This window comes from Anarhichas minor, unplaced genomic scaffold (assembly GCF_050575085.1).
Source record: "Anarhichas minor isolate MPS153535 unplaced genomic scaffold, ASM5057508v1 ptg000079l, whole genome shotgun sequence".
In the NCBI taxonomy this organism is placed as follows: Eukaryota; Metazoa; Chordata; class Actinopteri; order Perciformes; family Anarhichadidae; genus Anarhichas; species Anarhichas minor.
In genome coordinates, this window is record NW_027466525.1 from 2,523,817 (window position 1) to 2,539,316 (window position 15,500).

Sequence of the window (15,500 nt, forward strand, 5' to 3'; positions counted from 1 at the left end):
ACTTATTGGTTGACCACACAGTATAAAATATGTGTGATCAACCAATAATATCTCGTCTAAAAGCTCATTCGGGGCCCTTTTACTGAAAGCGTGCTGCTGCAGTGCATCGCCGTCCCGTCCTCACAGGTGTCACTCTTTCTGTCTCTCGTCCCCCATCTCCTCTCTATGTTCATTAAATAAAGTCGGTGTGTCTCCGTGGCATGTGTCCAGCCCAACTGCTGCCTCCCCAAAGACAACGAGGCCTGATAGCAGGCAAACAGGAGGGAGCCGTCTGCATAATAAGGACTTATTATGATGATGAAATGTCCTACAAGGCCTCAAACACCCTCTTAAAGAAATCTCTCCCTCTGATAAGGGGAGTCTAACCCCACGGAGGGAGGGATTGGGGGGTGGGGGGGGTCCTAACCTGATTGGATCGGCGGCTCGGAGGGGGCGCGCATAACGAAATCAAACGGCCGTCAAGCCGCTGTCATGCATAATTAATTGGGCCTTCTACGACCAACTACACAGAAATCCATGGTCATTTGATTAGGGGGTTTTGGAGGACTCTCTGAAGTGCATCGCTGTCTGAGCCGCTTCCCTGCTCACCTCTCTATCAGTGAGGAACAGAGTGTCAGAGCCCGCTGCAGGTTTAGCTTCTAACATCCAGCCGGGGGAACAAAATTCAAACTCTCATTAAGGTGCTTTTAAAACTCAAGGACATAATATATCTACTTCATGGAGTCGAGTGCAAAATGTGTGGCCTATGTTCTGCTGAAAGTCACTACGACCCATAGATACAAAAGACACCTGACAGTTCTCAGCAGGTGAAGGCAATGAGACATCCCCCTCCACCGTTTTTCTACCACTTAGCTGCCCTCGAGCAAGGCACTCACCCGTGCAGTGAGACGGTATTGCGTTTCTAAGAACACTAAGTCTATGGCGGTGCTTCGTAGGCACAGTGGTGCTTTCAGCTAAATGTTAAAATTAGCATGCTAACATGCTCACAATGACAATGCTGACATGCTGATTTTTTTAGCAGGCCTCGTTCACCACGTTCACCATCTTCAGACCTTTACAAAGCAAAACTGTTTGAAAGAATATATTGATGTGCTAAGTGTTAAAGCATTTTCAGGTTGATACTGAAGCACATCATTTTTCGACAATTACTTCTCATCTCGTGAGGCAAGAGCCTGGAAGTCATTGAAGGGAGTAAAAAAGTATAAAATAAAGAGCCACAATTGTACATAACACGCTACGACGTTGTAATGGTAGCTTAATATGTCGAGCGTAATATTTCACACTCAACCATTTACCAGGTGACGTCAGTGAAGTCCCTGAAGGTTCCGGGTTTGAGGGTTTGAGGGTTTGAGGGTTTAGGGGGGACATCGGGATTATGCCGTAGTTCTCCAGCCGTGGATGGAGCTACTCGGGTGGTGGGCGGTATTTTCTAATGAGCCTGCATGTGACATAGGAAGGGAAGTCAGATCCTAATGGCTTGTTGAATCAATAGGAACTCCAGATTCCCAAATGTATGTGAACAAGCACTAAAAAAAGTTAGCTTTCTTATATGTCCAATTAAACATGCTAATATTACATAACACAATTAGCATTGGTTGATGGGAATATCATTCGTTTTGCAGGTATTTGGTTATGAACCAAAGTGTTTGACCAGTAAACATTTTTGGCCTGACGATGGACCAAGAGGAAAAGTCAGAGGATCACCAGTCAGTGAGATTCATCCTCTGTGGACCATGAATGTGTGTACAGAACTCTCTCGTGGTAATCCCTCCAATTAATGTTGATACTTGGCTAGAAATGTATGGAACCACGCTGCTGGTGAGGCTAACTGTAGGGAAAAACAAGCCTGTTGGAAGTCATGTTTTAACTGTGACTGCATAGTTGCTCATGTACTATATTGTTCATTGTTTCATACACATGTTCCTGTAATAGACATATTTACTATCTCTCGAAGCTTTGAGACAGAATGCATAACTATGCATGATAGAAGTTAAATTAACAGTCTGTTTCCTGAAGTTACTATTATTTTATATCACTTAACTTGAGTTGTCTTTTCATTTCTTTTGTGAAACATTTTTGTTGACATTAATCATATTTGTATACCATGTAACATTTACATGTAAAAAAATTATAGGACAAATAGGACATGACAAAAAATATGGACCGAAGACAATATTTCAGTTTGGCATTTATGTAAAAGCAGAAGTTAAGATCATCAAATCATGCAAACAATTGTTGCATGAAACGATTTATGAAGGTTCCAGTACAAAGAAGTTCGATCAAACTACTTTGACATGTGTGTGAGCACTGCCACCTGCAGGACAGCAGAGGAACTACAGATACAATAACAGGAAGTGAAACACAGTAACAGGAAGTGAAACACAACAACAGGAAGTGAAACACAATAACAGGAAGTGAAACAGTTGACGAGTCGAACTGCAGCAAGATTTTTATTCAAAAAAAAGCATATATCCAGGAATTAAAGATGCATATACTTACATGTGTAAATAATGTTCAAATACACAAAGTGGGAAAACAATGTGCTTCAGTAGCTGCAATGTCTTTATGCACATCATGTGCACACATGGAAATGTCTTTAGGGTTGTGGGGTTTTCACGGTTTAAGGAAACATCTCCCCGTTCATCCTGATTTCTTTTTCTTCACATTCCTCATTTAAGAGTTTCAAAAGCATGACCTCATCACTGTTTAAAATGGAAGACGGCTCCCCCCAGGTTCTCTCACCATCACCACGTATCAATGAATTCATGATCAATGAAAGGAAAAAAAGAAGGAAAAAACAGACCATCACTGCTGAAGCACTTGATCCATTAACACATCGTAGGATTAACTTTCTTTATTTTCCTTTATTCTCTGATCCTCCTGCTGAACTCACAATGCATCTTGCTCTTAAACTCCAGAGGAGCCTGTTCTGAATGTACGAGGTTTGTAGCCGCCCGGCTGGTGTTGAACCAGGCGGTCCGGGGGGGGGGAAAAGGTATTTGAACGTATCGGGGTATCTGAAGATGGTTTGGGGGTATTTAAGACGGTACAGGTGGGAACTGTGATACTTCTGTCGAGCGGTACCTGCTGGCAGGAGGAAGAGGGGTGTATGAGAGGTAGGTCAGAGGGGGTGGGGTCTGTCTAGTTGGCTGCTTGGCGCCGTCCCTCTGGGACGAGCGAGGTGAAGAAGGTGCTGATGAAGGACCACGCGGTGGTAAAGAGGCTGGGCTCGGGGACGACGGCGGCGGCGGCAGCAGCAGCAGCCTGGTCCTGGTTCTGGTCCTCGGGGCCTACAGCTCCTTCCTCACCCCGGTCGTCGTCGTCGTCCATCCCCTCATCCATCAGGCGTTCCTGACACACAGATGGGACGATACAGAAAATATTGATGATGTGATGCTACATACATGCAATGTGATCATTACATTCATCAATTACCTTCATGTTTTGGTTTAATTTTCAGCAGTTAATCTCCAAAATTTGATTTTAATGACACTTGATCCATGTCCTAAAGTACAAATCTGTACCTGGATGCAGATCTGCAAAAATCCAGGTACACACCCAGTTGTCTTTTCCACAACTTGATGCAGCGAATAGTCTGTTTGGGGTTTTTTAAGATTTATTTTTGTAGACAGTGTAGAAATGGGGGAGAAAGAGAGAGAGAAATAAAAAGGGGTATTACATGCTATAAAGCTCCCAAGGCCAGAATCGAACCCAGGATGTTGCGGCCATGTGGCATGTGTGTAATCACCAGCTTTTAATCTTTAAATCTATTAAAAACTTTATCTAGTCACTTGTCAACCGTAGAAATCTTACATAGAGCAGTACGTTCATGTAACAGCTGTCAGGAGCAACATGTTGGGCGGACAGGTAAAAGCTGTTGGATGTTTGTTGCAGAGATTAAGACAGAATAGCAGCGAGGTTGAGAGACGTCCTCCAGCTCACCATTTCCTGTATGTCCTGGTGTCTCTCTGCCGCCTCCTGAGGAGGCTGGAGGAGGTTCTGCTGCTCCGGCCTGAAGGGAAACCAACCAGCCTGATGCCTGGAGGAAAAAAAACAACACAAACATACTCTTACCCTTTAGTTTAAAGCTTTTATCTCACGTACATAGAAATGTTTCAAATGTTTATTATTTTTTTAATCCCATGGAAAGATTTGTGAAAACTGACTTTGGCCATAAACACACATGCAGCTAACTGAATAGAAATTAAAGCAAATATGAAAAATAAAAACAAATGTGTGTGTAAAATATAAGTGTCTCACAGGTAGACGAGCAGCATGGCGCCGACCACCATGACGAAGCGGCTGAAGGAGGAGTAGAAGTAGACGATGCTGAGCAGCACGCCGGCGCGGGACACCGTGTACAACCAGTCCAGCCAATCGCGGTTGAGCTCGTCGTCGTTCAGCACCGCCCCGCCCTGCGCGTTCATCTGGATGTTGGGGTTGGCCGGCTGGTTCTCGGGCAGAGGGTTGGGGGCCGGGTTGGGCCCCAGCGGGGGCTGCACGGCCTCGTTAGGCTGGGCGGGTTGAAGGGGCGAGGGGGAGGAAGGTGGGGGGGTGCTGGGAGGCTGGGAGGCAGCTACTGCTGCTTGACTGATGAGGAGGAGAAAACATTCAGATGTTTAGAAGAAAATACAACCAACTCGACTTCAGTTTATAAGTCTGGATTCATTTTTAACTGTTCAACTTCAGAGGAAGAAATAATAAGAAAATGCTGAGTGTTGCTGCATTTGTAGGCAAATGGCAGCAATTATAAAAAGATTAAATCTATATAAACAACCTTGACTGACATCTTTTCAACTTACTATTGCATGTAGTAGTGGCGTGCATACATCTGCTGCCACCACAGCATCTGCATGGGCATGTACATGGGGTGGGGGGGCATGTTGGCAGGGAGGTCTCCTTGCAAAGGGACCTGGGCTCCATCTGGCCTGTGGAGGAGCGCCCTGTTTGTTATTACATGTGTTTACACTCTGCACAAACACACACACAGGCTAATGACGTGTTCCGTCTGCCTCTTTAGTTTTCTCTTCATCATCCACATTAGAAATATATTTTACAATCTTCTGGTCCTGCAGTTCTGCTTCCAGTGTAATAAAACCCAACACAAAATCACCAAGCTTCAGTACCGTAGAGCTCAGCTGACTAACCACCGTAGTCAGTGAGAATGAGTCGTACATCAGTTATACTGTGGAGGACCTGCTTACCACTGAGGGACACCAGCGGGGCTCTGAGGGTTGTACTGGGGGACGCCGCCGCGATACCTCAGCCCGTCATGACTTCCTGGGACAGAAGAAGAGGAGGAGGCTGGCTGATTGGCATGGGAGGCGGAGCCGGCGCCGTCTGAACTCTGAGGGACGAGATGTGAACACCAATCAGAAGTTGAGATGAGCACGTTGCTGCGTTTTTTAAATAATGAATACAAAGAAAAGAGAGGAGGTTTTATAAAAGGTGTGTTTTTGGGACTGAACCTAAAGCGAGTTTTAAAGGCAGAGTGACTACGATAATACCAAGCTGTTACAGCTCACTGGGGACGGACCAATCGAACTTTTACTCTCCTTAAACCTCAACTGAGGGCGTCCGCTGATACGGAGTACTGGTCCAATACCATGTGAGCTCTTTAAAATCTGTTACCCTCACTGTGTGGAGCTGGTTGGGATTATTTTCATCTAAAGTAACATGGAGTCAAGAACAGAAACTAAAAGCTGAGTCACCAGCCCGCCGTGACTGAAGGAATGATGTTGACAAAGAAATGTGTTGAATGTGGATCTGTGACGTCACGGCCCAAACCTGATCCTTGTGATTGACAGGTCGCTACGACAGCGTCGTCTGGTCTGGGAGTCGTCCGTGTTTTTGTCTTACAACTTTAACCCTTTCACAGTGTTTTCAGCTCATGACAGTTAGTTGTAACAGGTTTGGTCGACTAAAAATACCATATTCAGCGTTCGCTTGTACTTAGCTCCACCCCCTTTTGTCACATCTGGTTGCAAAAAAGCAAGATGGCGACGGCCAAAAGGGCAGTCTTCAAACCAGTGGGTGACGTCACATTGATTACATCAACTTCTTATATTCAGTTTGAGCCCTAGGGGAAAGTTGGTGTGTGTCGGTCTACTCACACTGGAGTCAGGAGCAGAAGAGCTGGCCATGGCGGGGCTCCGGGGCATGGGCGAGGCTGGGGGGCTGTGAGAGGTACACACTAGATGCATCATGTGGTATTCATCCTGCTGCGGGTCCACGAGTCAAGGATGTGGGAGGAAGAGAGACGAGGAGGAGGAAGAGAAGGTAGCAACAGAGCAGAGAGATAAAACAAGAAAGAGAGACAGAGAGGATTAAAGAGGAAATGGCCAGAATTCAGACACAATGCTCAGTCTTTGTTGGTAAAACACATCAGATCAACTATTGTTTCCCAGGCAGCCTGTTTCAGTTCTCCCACAGCACACACACACACACACACACACACACACACACAGACGCTATGTGTGTGTGTGCGTGCTTTGTCTGTTGTTTTGGCAAAGATGCCAAAGATTTGCTGGTCCAAGCTTCTCAAACGAGTAGGTTTGATGCTTTTCTCTGTCAAACAGGATTTTAAAGGTAATATTTTACACTTTGACTTATAAACAGGCATTTGTCAATATTTTATGACATTTTATAGACAAAATTATTAATTGAGAAAATGATCTGCAGCTTAAATAATCCTTAGTTGCAGCAGTTGAAGAAAAAAATTTAACATATATACATTTTAAAAAGGCTTTTTCAGACAGGGACAAATCCACCTGGGTGGGTTGCCAAACATTGCTCATACACTCACCTCACGCACACACACACACACACACACACAGCCTTACCTTTCTGAGCACATCTCTGAGCTGTAGGTGGTCTTGAAGGAGCCTCCCTGAGTACACCAGCCGCTGGTCTTTGGACAGCTGCAACACAAACAGCATCACATGGTGAGACAGAGAATGGACTGGTGTGAAAACAGTGTGAAACGGTGAGAATACATTTTCTTTTGTTAAAACAGCAACAGGAAAGTGCCTTTAGGTCACTGTGTGACTGTCTCTGCCACCCAACTTGTCTTTTTCTTTACAGTGTAAACAGATAAGGGCGACTAAAACGTCAACAAATGTTTCAAGTATCCCCACGGTCGAGGTTTAAGAAAACCCGGATGAGAAGTCCTTCAGGTGCTCAGGAAAAAATATGGAAATTGACAAAATGGACCTTTTGAGACTTTTCTCAACTGCTGTTTCGAAGGTTGAGCATGAACTCTCAGCAGAAACATTCAGCCTCTTAGATAAACAGACTGATTGTGTTTGTCGCTGTGAGAGGGGGAAGACCTTGTTGTGTGGAGTGTTAGAACACGAGAGGGTGACTGATTAGACTCCTTCAGATGAGATTAGATTGCTGAGCTACAGATTAGATTTTGAGGCTTACTAAAAGCACACGCAGTATGTACGATCATATTTTCTGTGCTTCCGGAGGAGCTGCACTTAATATCATTAAATACACTTGCCCATGTTAAAAAACTACCGACAACTGGAGCATAAAAAACTCATACAAATATGTGTGCTGAGCTTTCCCTTTTATCGTCTCTCTTCTTCTTTTGCAACACGACCTGATTAACTCGAGGAACAAACTGTCACTTTTATTTTAACACACTTTGCTTTGCTCTAAATATCTGTGGTCTGTTTTTAGTCATGACAAAATGAAACAGAAACATTTGTAAAGATGTATTTTTCTTTTCCATTCTGCTCGTCAGAAATCTGCTAAAAGTGAACCGCTGCAATGCTCTTTTCTTTTTCTTCTTTTAGTGCTGCAAAGCAGTCAAAAGGTGCAAGCAGGAGGCTTGTTGTTCACACACCAACACAATGCACCTGTTAACACCCTCCACACACAGGATGAACACCGCAGCAGTGCATTTAGTCACATGATCGTGTGGAACTCTCTCGGAGGGAGTGGTTCAAAAAGGATCATTTTTCTCTCCACGCTGTAAAAAATAAAAAAGTGTAACTGACATAAAATCCAGGAAGCGTCTGTGCTCCATGAAGTATGAAGAATACAGCGGCAGACTTTTTTTTTTATTTCACGCTAACATTTTTAAAGAAATACGACAAATATTTGTGAGAATTCAATGTTTTGTAAATGGAAATATCTTTGGGAACTTTAAGACAAAAAGACACTTGAAGCACTTTGTCTCTCTGGAATTGTGTTGCGTACGTTCGAATGTTTTGTAGACCAACCGGTTAATCGATTACTGGAAAACAAACGGCAATGGAAAACAAATAATTTAAATAATTGTCAGTCGCAGCCCTATATTTGTGTTTTGGTTCAGTTTATTTAAAGCACATTTAGTTCTATGTCCACCCTAAGATCATTATAAACTTTTAGGAGTCACTCCTGGTCCATGAGTCAGCTTAAACTCAAGACTTAATTAAATGAAAACATCAAACATGGGAGCGACTTACCGGCTTGCTGGGGTACACGTTGGTGATGTGACTCTTCAGCCGCTCCACAGTCCAGTTGAGGAAGCAGTTAATGGTCTGGTCTTCATACTTCTGGTTGGGGGCCTTGAGGACCAGGGTTACAGGACTATCAACTGCCCAGGAGTCCATGGCTCATATTACTAGCAGGGTGGGCTCTGAAGAACCTGAGCTAATTGTGTCACAACTCAGGACACACCTGAGGAGGAAGCTGCCTCAAACCCGCTCCATTCTGGGGCTCAGTTGAAACACACCTAAAGCTGTCTCTGGTGGGGGGGGGGGGGGGGGGGGGCGGTGTGGTTCCCCCTCTACAACATCTGCCTCATCTGTTGGGGAAGTTGGTGGTTTCCGACTGTATTGATGGGAATTCTTCTGTGGTGATAGTCGTTGGATTTCTAGGTGGAAGAAAAATATGAAGAAAAGTCTCTTTGAGGGGAAATAAGTCTTTCACACATTATATATCTGGTTGTATAGATGTAACTATTATTTGAAGTTATTTTTACTGCAATCATATACGTAAAATGTTGTTAATGTCTTGTCTCAGGTTTTATACCGTGGTCTCAGCGATATCTTATTTCAGCCGTATTTGTTAAAGCTGAATTAATAAAAAAGCGTTTGTTTAGTCACTTTAGAGGCTGTAGTAAGTTATAATGAAAGGTGTATTATATTATGTATAAGACTAATTATTAGAGACACTTATACATACAGTATAACTTTTAGGTCTCCTAGCTGGTTAGTTGACATATCTGGACATTTTAGTTTATTAGTCCTTTTTCATGCTTTATTTCTAAGAAACGTACGAGCACATCTCTGGTAAACACAAGCTTTAAAGTGGTGCTACAGACACATTAATAGAGCGGGGTTGTTGTTACACCAAGAGTCTGATGGTATGATATGAATCGTAGGATTCCTAAAGATTCCCATCACTACAAATTAACCTGTACATCCTTTAATGCCTTTGTCGAAACAATTACCATCAATATATTACATCTATGTTGCGTTGGAACCCTGGTCCGGTTTAAACTGGCTCCGGTGACTAGCTGGTTCCTGGTCCCAGGACTGATCTTGAAAGACTGCTTTTAGTGTGAGTGCAGCAGACTCACTGAATCTCTTACATGACGTAACATGACCTACAGCTGAATACTGTTCCATCAATTTGGATGCTTTAGGATTTTACATAATGACCGTCCACTTTTGGCCTTTAACTGTTTTTAACTCATTTAATATTTTGCATTTAGTAATAGATTGAGTGTAAGGGGATTCACAAGACAAGTGGAGACAAGTACATGTACACATAAACAGCAAAAAGAGATTATACAAAGCAAGATAAGGAAAATGACAAAAACAAACAAAGGAACAGAAGCAAACTGAGGAAAACAATATTGGTCCAAAATGGACATCCGGCAAAAAACTGTGTATGCAGGTGTGTGAGTGTGTGTGTGTTCAGGATGAGTGAGTGAGGGGTGTTGAATGAGATGGTAATATATAGTTTTATCGAGTTATATCTGTAGTTATAACTACACATTTCTTATCAAATATTATCTATATACATATATATCTATATATATATATATACACATTAATGTTTCCTTTTAAGTGTAAAGATGAACGGTGCAAGAGAAGGACGATAAAAAAGAGAGAAATGGGTAAAAATAAAATGTAAGAAAAATATAAATGAACCAAATTAAGTAGAAAATATATTCACTTTTTAATGGTTTGCTTATTGATTGATGTCTTTGTTTATGCTTGAAAATTGATTTTCTGACCCTGAAATAAGGTATTTAAATATCTCTCTCTCACACACACACACACACACACACACACACACACACACACACACACACAGTCTGTATTTTAAAGGCAAGAGAACCATTGAAGCATGAAGACAGAAGCTAACCGCTATCGCGAGTTTCACTTCACACTTTCTGACACCTGCTACGTTGCGTCATCCTTACAGTAAAAACTGTCAAACAATTAGCTAACTACTAACCACCGGGCTAATTCACTCCCGAGTCAAGCTAACCCGGGTTATCCGCTGCCAAAACCAACAAATAAAACCACGAAAGTAGCTTTAGGTGACTCCTGTAACGGCTCGGGTTATATCTTGACCCGTCTTTGAAACCAGGGTAACAGGGTTAGCTTGTTAGCTTGTAGGCTAACGTTAGCTTCGCTGTTGCTTGCTGGGAAAAAAAACCCAATTTGTAAAACCGTTGACGGCGGTGACAGCACGTTTAACTTAACGAGCAGACGCCATGTTACCGACATCAGACAAAATCTTTTATTTTGTATTATTCCCCCCCCACCTTACCTGTTTATTACTCCGGTGGTGCCGTCGTCTCTTCGTCCCAGCTCGGCTCGCCTTGTTGTTGTAATAATGTCGGGTGTGTGTGTGTGAGAGAGAGAGAAAGAGACCGGAAGCCACGTCATCGGCCACGTCACAACAGCTGATCCGAGACAACAGATCCGGTTAAGAAACCAGAAGGACTAGTCGAGGAAGTAGTCAGATGATCCCTCCTCTGTTTGGTTAACACATTACTTCAGATTAGTTTCCTCCTCACTTAAATAAAGCAAGAAAGATTTGAAAATATCTTATTATTATTTTTGATTTATGCCTCTTATTATTCCTCTTTTTTTGTTCTTGTCCATCCCTAGTGATTAATAAAGGACTGTTATAAGAGACCATGATGGTTTCTTAAGTACAAGCACTTTTTCATCATATGATAATATAATAACAGATTTTAGACATGTGATACATTATAATTACTTTGAGAGCATTCATTAGGAATTTAGACTTAATATATATTTTGTCAACAATAAAGATAGTTAATTGCATTTTTATAGTTCTACATTTGCTCTACTCATACACACAAGTATAGAAATGATCCCTCTGAATCCTGTGTGTTCTGTAATACTGGCACAGAAACAATTCTACATTTATTCTATGAATGCATTTATGATATATATTATTTTATTGGTGTATCATATATTATGTAAGACTAAGAAAAGAGATGTTATTCTTTATTATGGGGGAAATAATCTGGACAGAAGTTATGTCTTTTTTTGAATCATCTAATTTTATATGTTAAGTGTTGTATCTACAAATGCAAATGGTCTGAAAGGAAACTCAATATGTACCAGCTCAAGCAGGAAATGAAACTGGACAGTGAAACACTAAAAGTACCGACAATTCAGATAACCGTCAGGACTATGGTCAACTATAAAAAAAACTCTTTTTAAGTTATATAATGTATTTACCCCTTTTCCTCTTGTTACCAATTGTATTCCTCAGCTTCTTTGTAGCAGTGAATACAGAAATGGACCTTTTGAAACAACATACATATTCGAAGTGGATGCCCTTTGTTTTAAACCATTTCTATGTTTTATTTCCTGTTGGAATGCTCGTGTGTTCACGGCATTGATACACAGGTGGGTTAAGTAATAATCAAACTAATTATTTATTCATAAGTCAGAATATACAAAGACACCGCCTAGTTATGACTATGAAGCTATTAATATGCCTCCAAATGTGACAAAGATCTCTATATACGACAAGAAAATGATCTCACCAATGGAACGTTTTTATAACCAACAATCGTTTGGTAAATCTTTTCTTTTTTTTATCTTTATTTATTTATCTTCATGTTTATTCTACTGCTAAACCGTCCTGCAGTACTGAAATACTTTCTGCTCCCAGCATTATCATTTTAACTTCACATAATGACACAAAATGTGTGGATGAACGAGGCAAAGTCAGAAAGGACTTCAAAGAGCTGCAGTGTAGGAAAGAAAAGCCAGAGCATTTTGTAACTCTTTAAAACTTGTATTTTTCCAGAAATGGTTTGCATGCTTCTCTGTACACAGGTGTTTGTGGCTGATTTAATGTTTTACATAAACAGATTTTCAGTTTCAAACCGGTCTCCTCTCAGCCACACGCTCAGTTCTCTGGTTGTCTGAAGGTATGTTGTTTACAGTTTCAGTTTGCGGAGGACCTCCTTGGTCAACTGTTTACTGTACCGGTTGATCTTCCGGTGTCCGGGCATCCATCCCAGCAGAAAGCGATGAAAGTCTGTCCACGCGAACGCAAACATCTCCCTCCACTCTTTCTCCAGGGTAACGACGTCCACATCTTTCTTCACCGCTTGCTTTAACTCGGTGAAATAGAAGTCCAGCAGGCCCGGTACCCTCTTCTCACACTCCTTCTCCTCCATGCAGCTTCCTAAGAAATACACAACATCTTTCATCCCGCAGCCTCCTCCCACATACTGGAAGTCCACAGCCGCCACGTCCCCTCCGCTCTGCGAAAAACAGAAGTTGGCTAACTTGGCGTCTCCGTGAACGACGGTCTTGAAGAGACACTCGTTGAGTTTCTTGTCGATGTCGCCGGCTGCTGCTTTGAGCTTGGCGTCGTCCATGGCCTCCAGCTCGTCCGGACGGGTCTCCAGGTGCCAGTAGGTGCCGACAGGCCACAGGCCCTCTGGTGTCACGCCCAGGAAGAGAGCATGGAAGTGGGCAAGCCAGCTGAGACAAGCCTTTATTTCTCTGTCCTTCACGCTGGTCCTATGAAGACAAACAACAAACTGTTATTCATCCGGCATGGAATGTCTTCCTCTTCTCCATGCCTTGAAAGACAAGGAAAACAAGTCTTAAAACTGACAAATGTTTTCAGTATGTAGGATGTTTTAGCCATAACGCAAGAATTCATATGGTAATTATGACAATTTCAGGGAAAAAAATATATTTCACACAGAAGTGACTGAATAAAATTATGAAATGAAACATTTTTTGGTGTCTCTGTCCACTCATGTGATGCACTAAACTCAACAGAGCTCCAGAATGTCCCAGTGGTTCACACCTAATCTGTGCTCGTATACCTTCTCTGATCATAACCCGCCACGTCCAGATCCTCCAGCACCATCAGCATCTCGTCTCCATGGGAAGAAGCAGCCAGGCAGGCAGGAGTCCGACAGCTCCGATCGGTGGAATAGTTCTGGTACCAGTGCGTCTCCACCTGGTAGGATCTCACTTTACGCGTGTGGGAGCGATCCGTGTTCCAGCCGCCGGGGTGCTCGGCCTCCTCCGGAAACTTGACGTGCTTGACGACCACAGACGGCCAGTCGCAGCCCTCCAGGTGCAGCCTCACTATCTCCCCGTAGCCGCTCCACAGCGTCTGGATCTTCGCACCGACGCGCAGGGATGACGCAGCGCACGCCCGCAGGATGAGATCCTGGTGCTCCGGTTTCATTTCCAGTCGGAGCTGAAGAGCAAAGAGGAGGAGGCGTGTTAAGTGCATCGAGTACAAATTCAACATACTTGTACTTTACTTGTGTATTTCCATTCTGTACAGCTTTATACTTCTACTCCACTACATCTCTGAGGCAAATGCTGTACTTTTTACTTCACTTCCTTTGTCTGACAGCTTGAGTTACTTTTCAGAATACAATTTTAATCCTCTACCTGCATCTCCAGATGTGTTGATTTTATATTAGATTTTTTTTTCCTTATGAGCTGAAGGATGAAGTGTGATGAGAAAGCTACTTCATAAACTAAATAAACTCTTTAATAAGCCTCTTTGATCAGCTGTAAAGTTCATCGTTCTTCTGACAAAATTACTTTTTAGAGATACGTGTTTCTCACAGGACAGCGAGGCTTTAAACATATGATGATATTATAGACTATGGTGCATTGCTGTAGATTAAACTACCCAAAGGTATATAAAGAAGTTCAACATCTACAACATTAACATGTAACATACACATTCATGCAGCAGTAATATGAATCTAGAAATATCCTATATAATAGAAAAACACTGACAACTACTACAAACTACTGCACAGTCAATACTTTTATTTTTAAGTACATTTTTTTTGCTGCTCACAGATCTTTTACTCATGCAAAATACTGACATATAGATCATCTCGTTATTGTTGCTGTTGGTCACTGCAGTATCTTACAGTGTATCGCTTACCTCACTCACAAATGATCACGTTTTGGCATCCAGACAGAAAAAAAAACAGTCTTTATTTATGTTTCCTTCTCACACATTCAGTGGAGGCTGCTGTGACGTATACATTGTAACTATGTAACAATAACTGTGTCTCAAATATGCCAAAACGCTGCAGAAACACAACGCTGTATTTTACTTCCTGCTTTATGTCCGATAACAGGAAGTATTCTCCACAGCATTCCGTGTGATGCTTAAAGCTGCAGGCATGGAGTAAAGACAGCTAAATGAACACTGCTGCCACCTGCTGGTCTGGAGTGCATCAACAGCAGCGTGTGGTCCTCATCATAACTGATGAAGACCTTCGGGGCTTGGACACGTGGTTGGTCGCTGTGTGAGCTAAAAGGAGCTGCGTTCCAAATCACATACTTTTTCTTTTTTACTTGTAGCTGCAGCTGCCCGTAGAAAGTGCGTACTGTTTCACGCAGTATGTATTTCATTGGGACATACTACTTCCTCATAACATGGCACCTTGAACTGTGACCCTCTTACCTATGTACCTGCCTCGCAAAGGATTGTGGGTCAGAATAGCCAGAAAAACATGCTGGCCCAATCCCAATGTCCCCCCTAAGGCTTTAAACCCTGAACCCTCAGGGACTTAGTGACATCACCTGTTAAACCTGTTGAGTGTGAGAGTCTGTGAGGGATTGAAATGGTGTAAATACTAACGGGACAGCACTTTGCTGCAACATATCACGTTATTATGACAACGGCAAAAAATATTTTGTACAATTGTGGGTATTTAACTTTTTACTCCCTGATTTGAACGTCTTCCAGGCTCTTTCCTCACAAGATGAGCGGTAACTTCAGGCCGATGGCTTGCACACTGCAAAATGTGACGGGATGTCGTAGATCATCCTGCTATTTTTGGCATGCTGCATTTGACATACTATGTATTGGTACGTACTAAATATTTTCATGGCATACATGGTACATACATGGTTTAGGTATTGGGACGCACAGAGGGACAGGGTGCATGCCAGACTGAAAACTAGAAGTCAGTGACACACAGCTCACGGAGGCAGTTG

General features: G+C 42.6%; 2 protein-coding genes across 4 annotated transcripts; both read right to left on the reverse strand.

Moving 5' to 3' along the window:
• Window positions 1-2,434: 2,434 nt before the first annotated feature.
• herpud2 (HERPUD family member 2) lies at window positions 2,435-10,901 on the reverse strand. Of its 2 annotated transcripts, none has more exons than XM_076081142.1 (9): window positions 10,780-10,901; window positions 8,457-8,866; window positions 6,843-6,920; window positions 6,114-6,218; window positions 5,205-5,347; window positions 4,803-4,928; window positions 4,261-4,590; window positions 3,943-4,039; window positions 2,435-3,351 (listed from the first exon to the last, which is right to left on the reverse strand). In XM_076081142.1, exons 2-9 carry the CDS (start codon window positions 8,601-8,603, stop codon window positions 3,142-3,144), a joined length of 1,236 nt encoding a protein of 411 aa, XP_075937257.1. In that variant the 5' UTR covers window positions 8,604-8,866; window positions 10,780-10,901; the 3' UTR covers window positions 2,435-3,141. The 2 variants fall into 2 exon arrangements, with proteins under 2 accessions (XP_075937257.1, XP_075937256.1); XM_076081141.1 differs by having other exon boundaries at window positions 6,114-6,221.
• A 1,369-nt stretch (window positions 10,902-12,270) lies between these two features.
• On the reverse strand, window positions 12,271-14,622 carry pkdc (protein kinase-like domain containing). 2 transcript variants are annotated; one of them, XM_076081270.1, is made up of 3 exons: window positions 14,446-14,622; window positions 13,343-13,725; window positions 12,271-13,028 (listed from the first exon to the last, which is right to left on the reverse strand). In XM_076081270.1, exons 2-3 carry the CDS (start codon window positions 13,711-13,713, stop codon window positions 12,437-12,439), a joined length of 963 nt encoding a protein of 320 aa, XP_075937385.1. In that variant the 5' UTR covers window positions 13,714-13,725; window positions 14,446-14,622; the 3' UTR covers window positions 12,271-12,436. The 2 variants fall into 2 exon arrangements, with proteins under 2 accessions (XP_075937385.1, XP_075937384.1); XM_076081269.1 differs by having other exon boundaries at window positions 14,437-14,622.
• Between the last annotated feature and the right edge of the window lie 878 nt (window positions 14,623-15,500).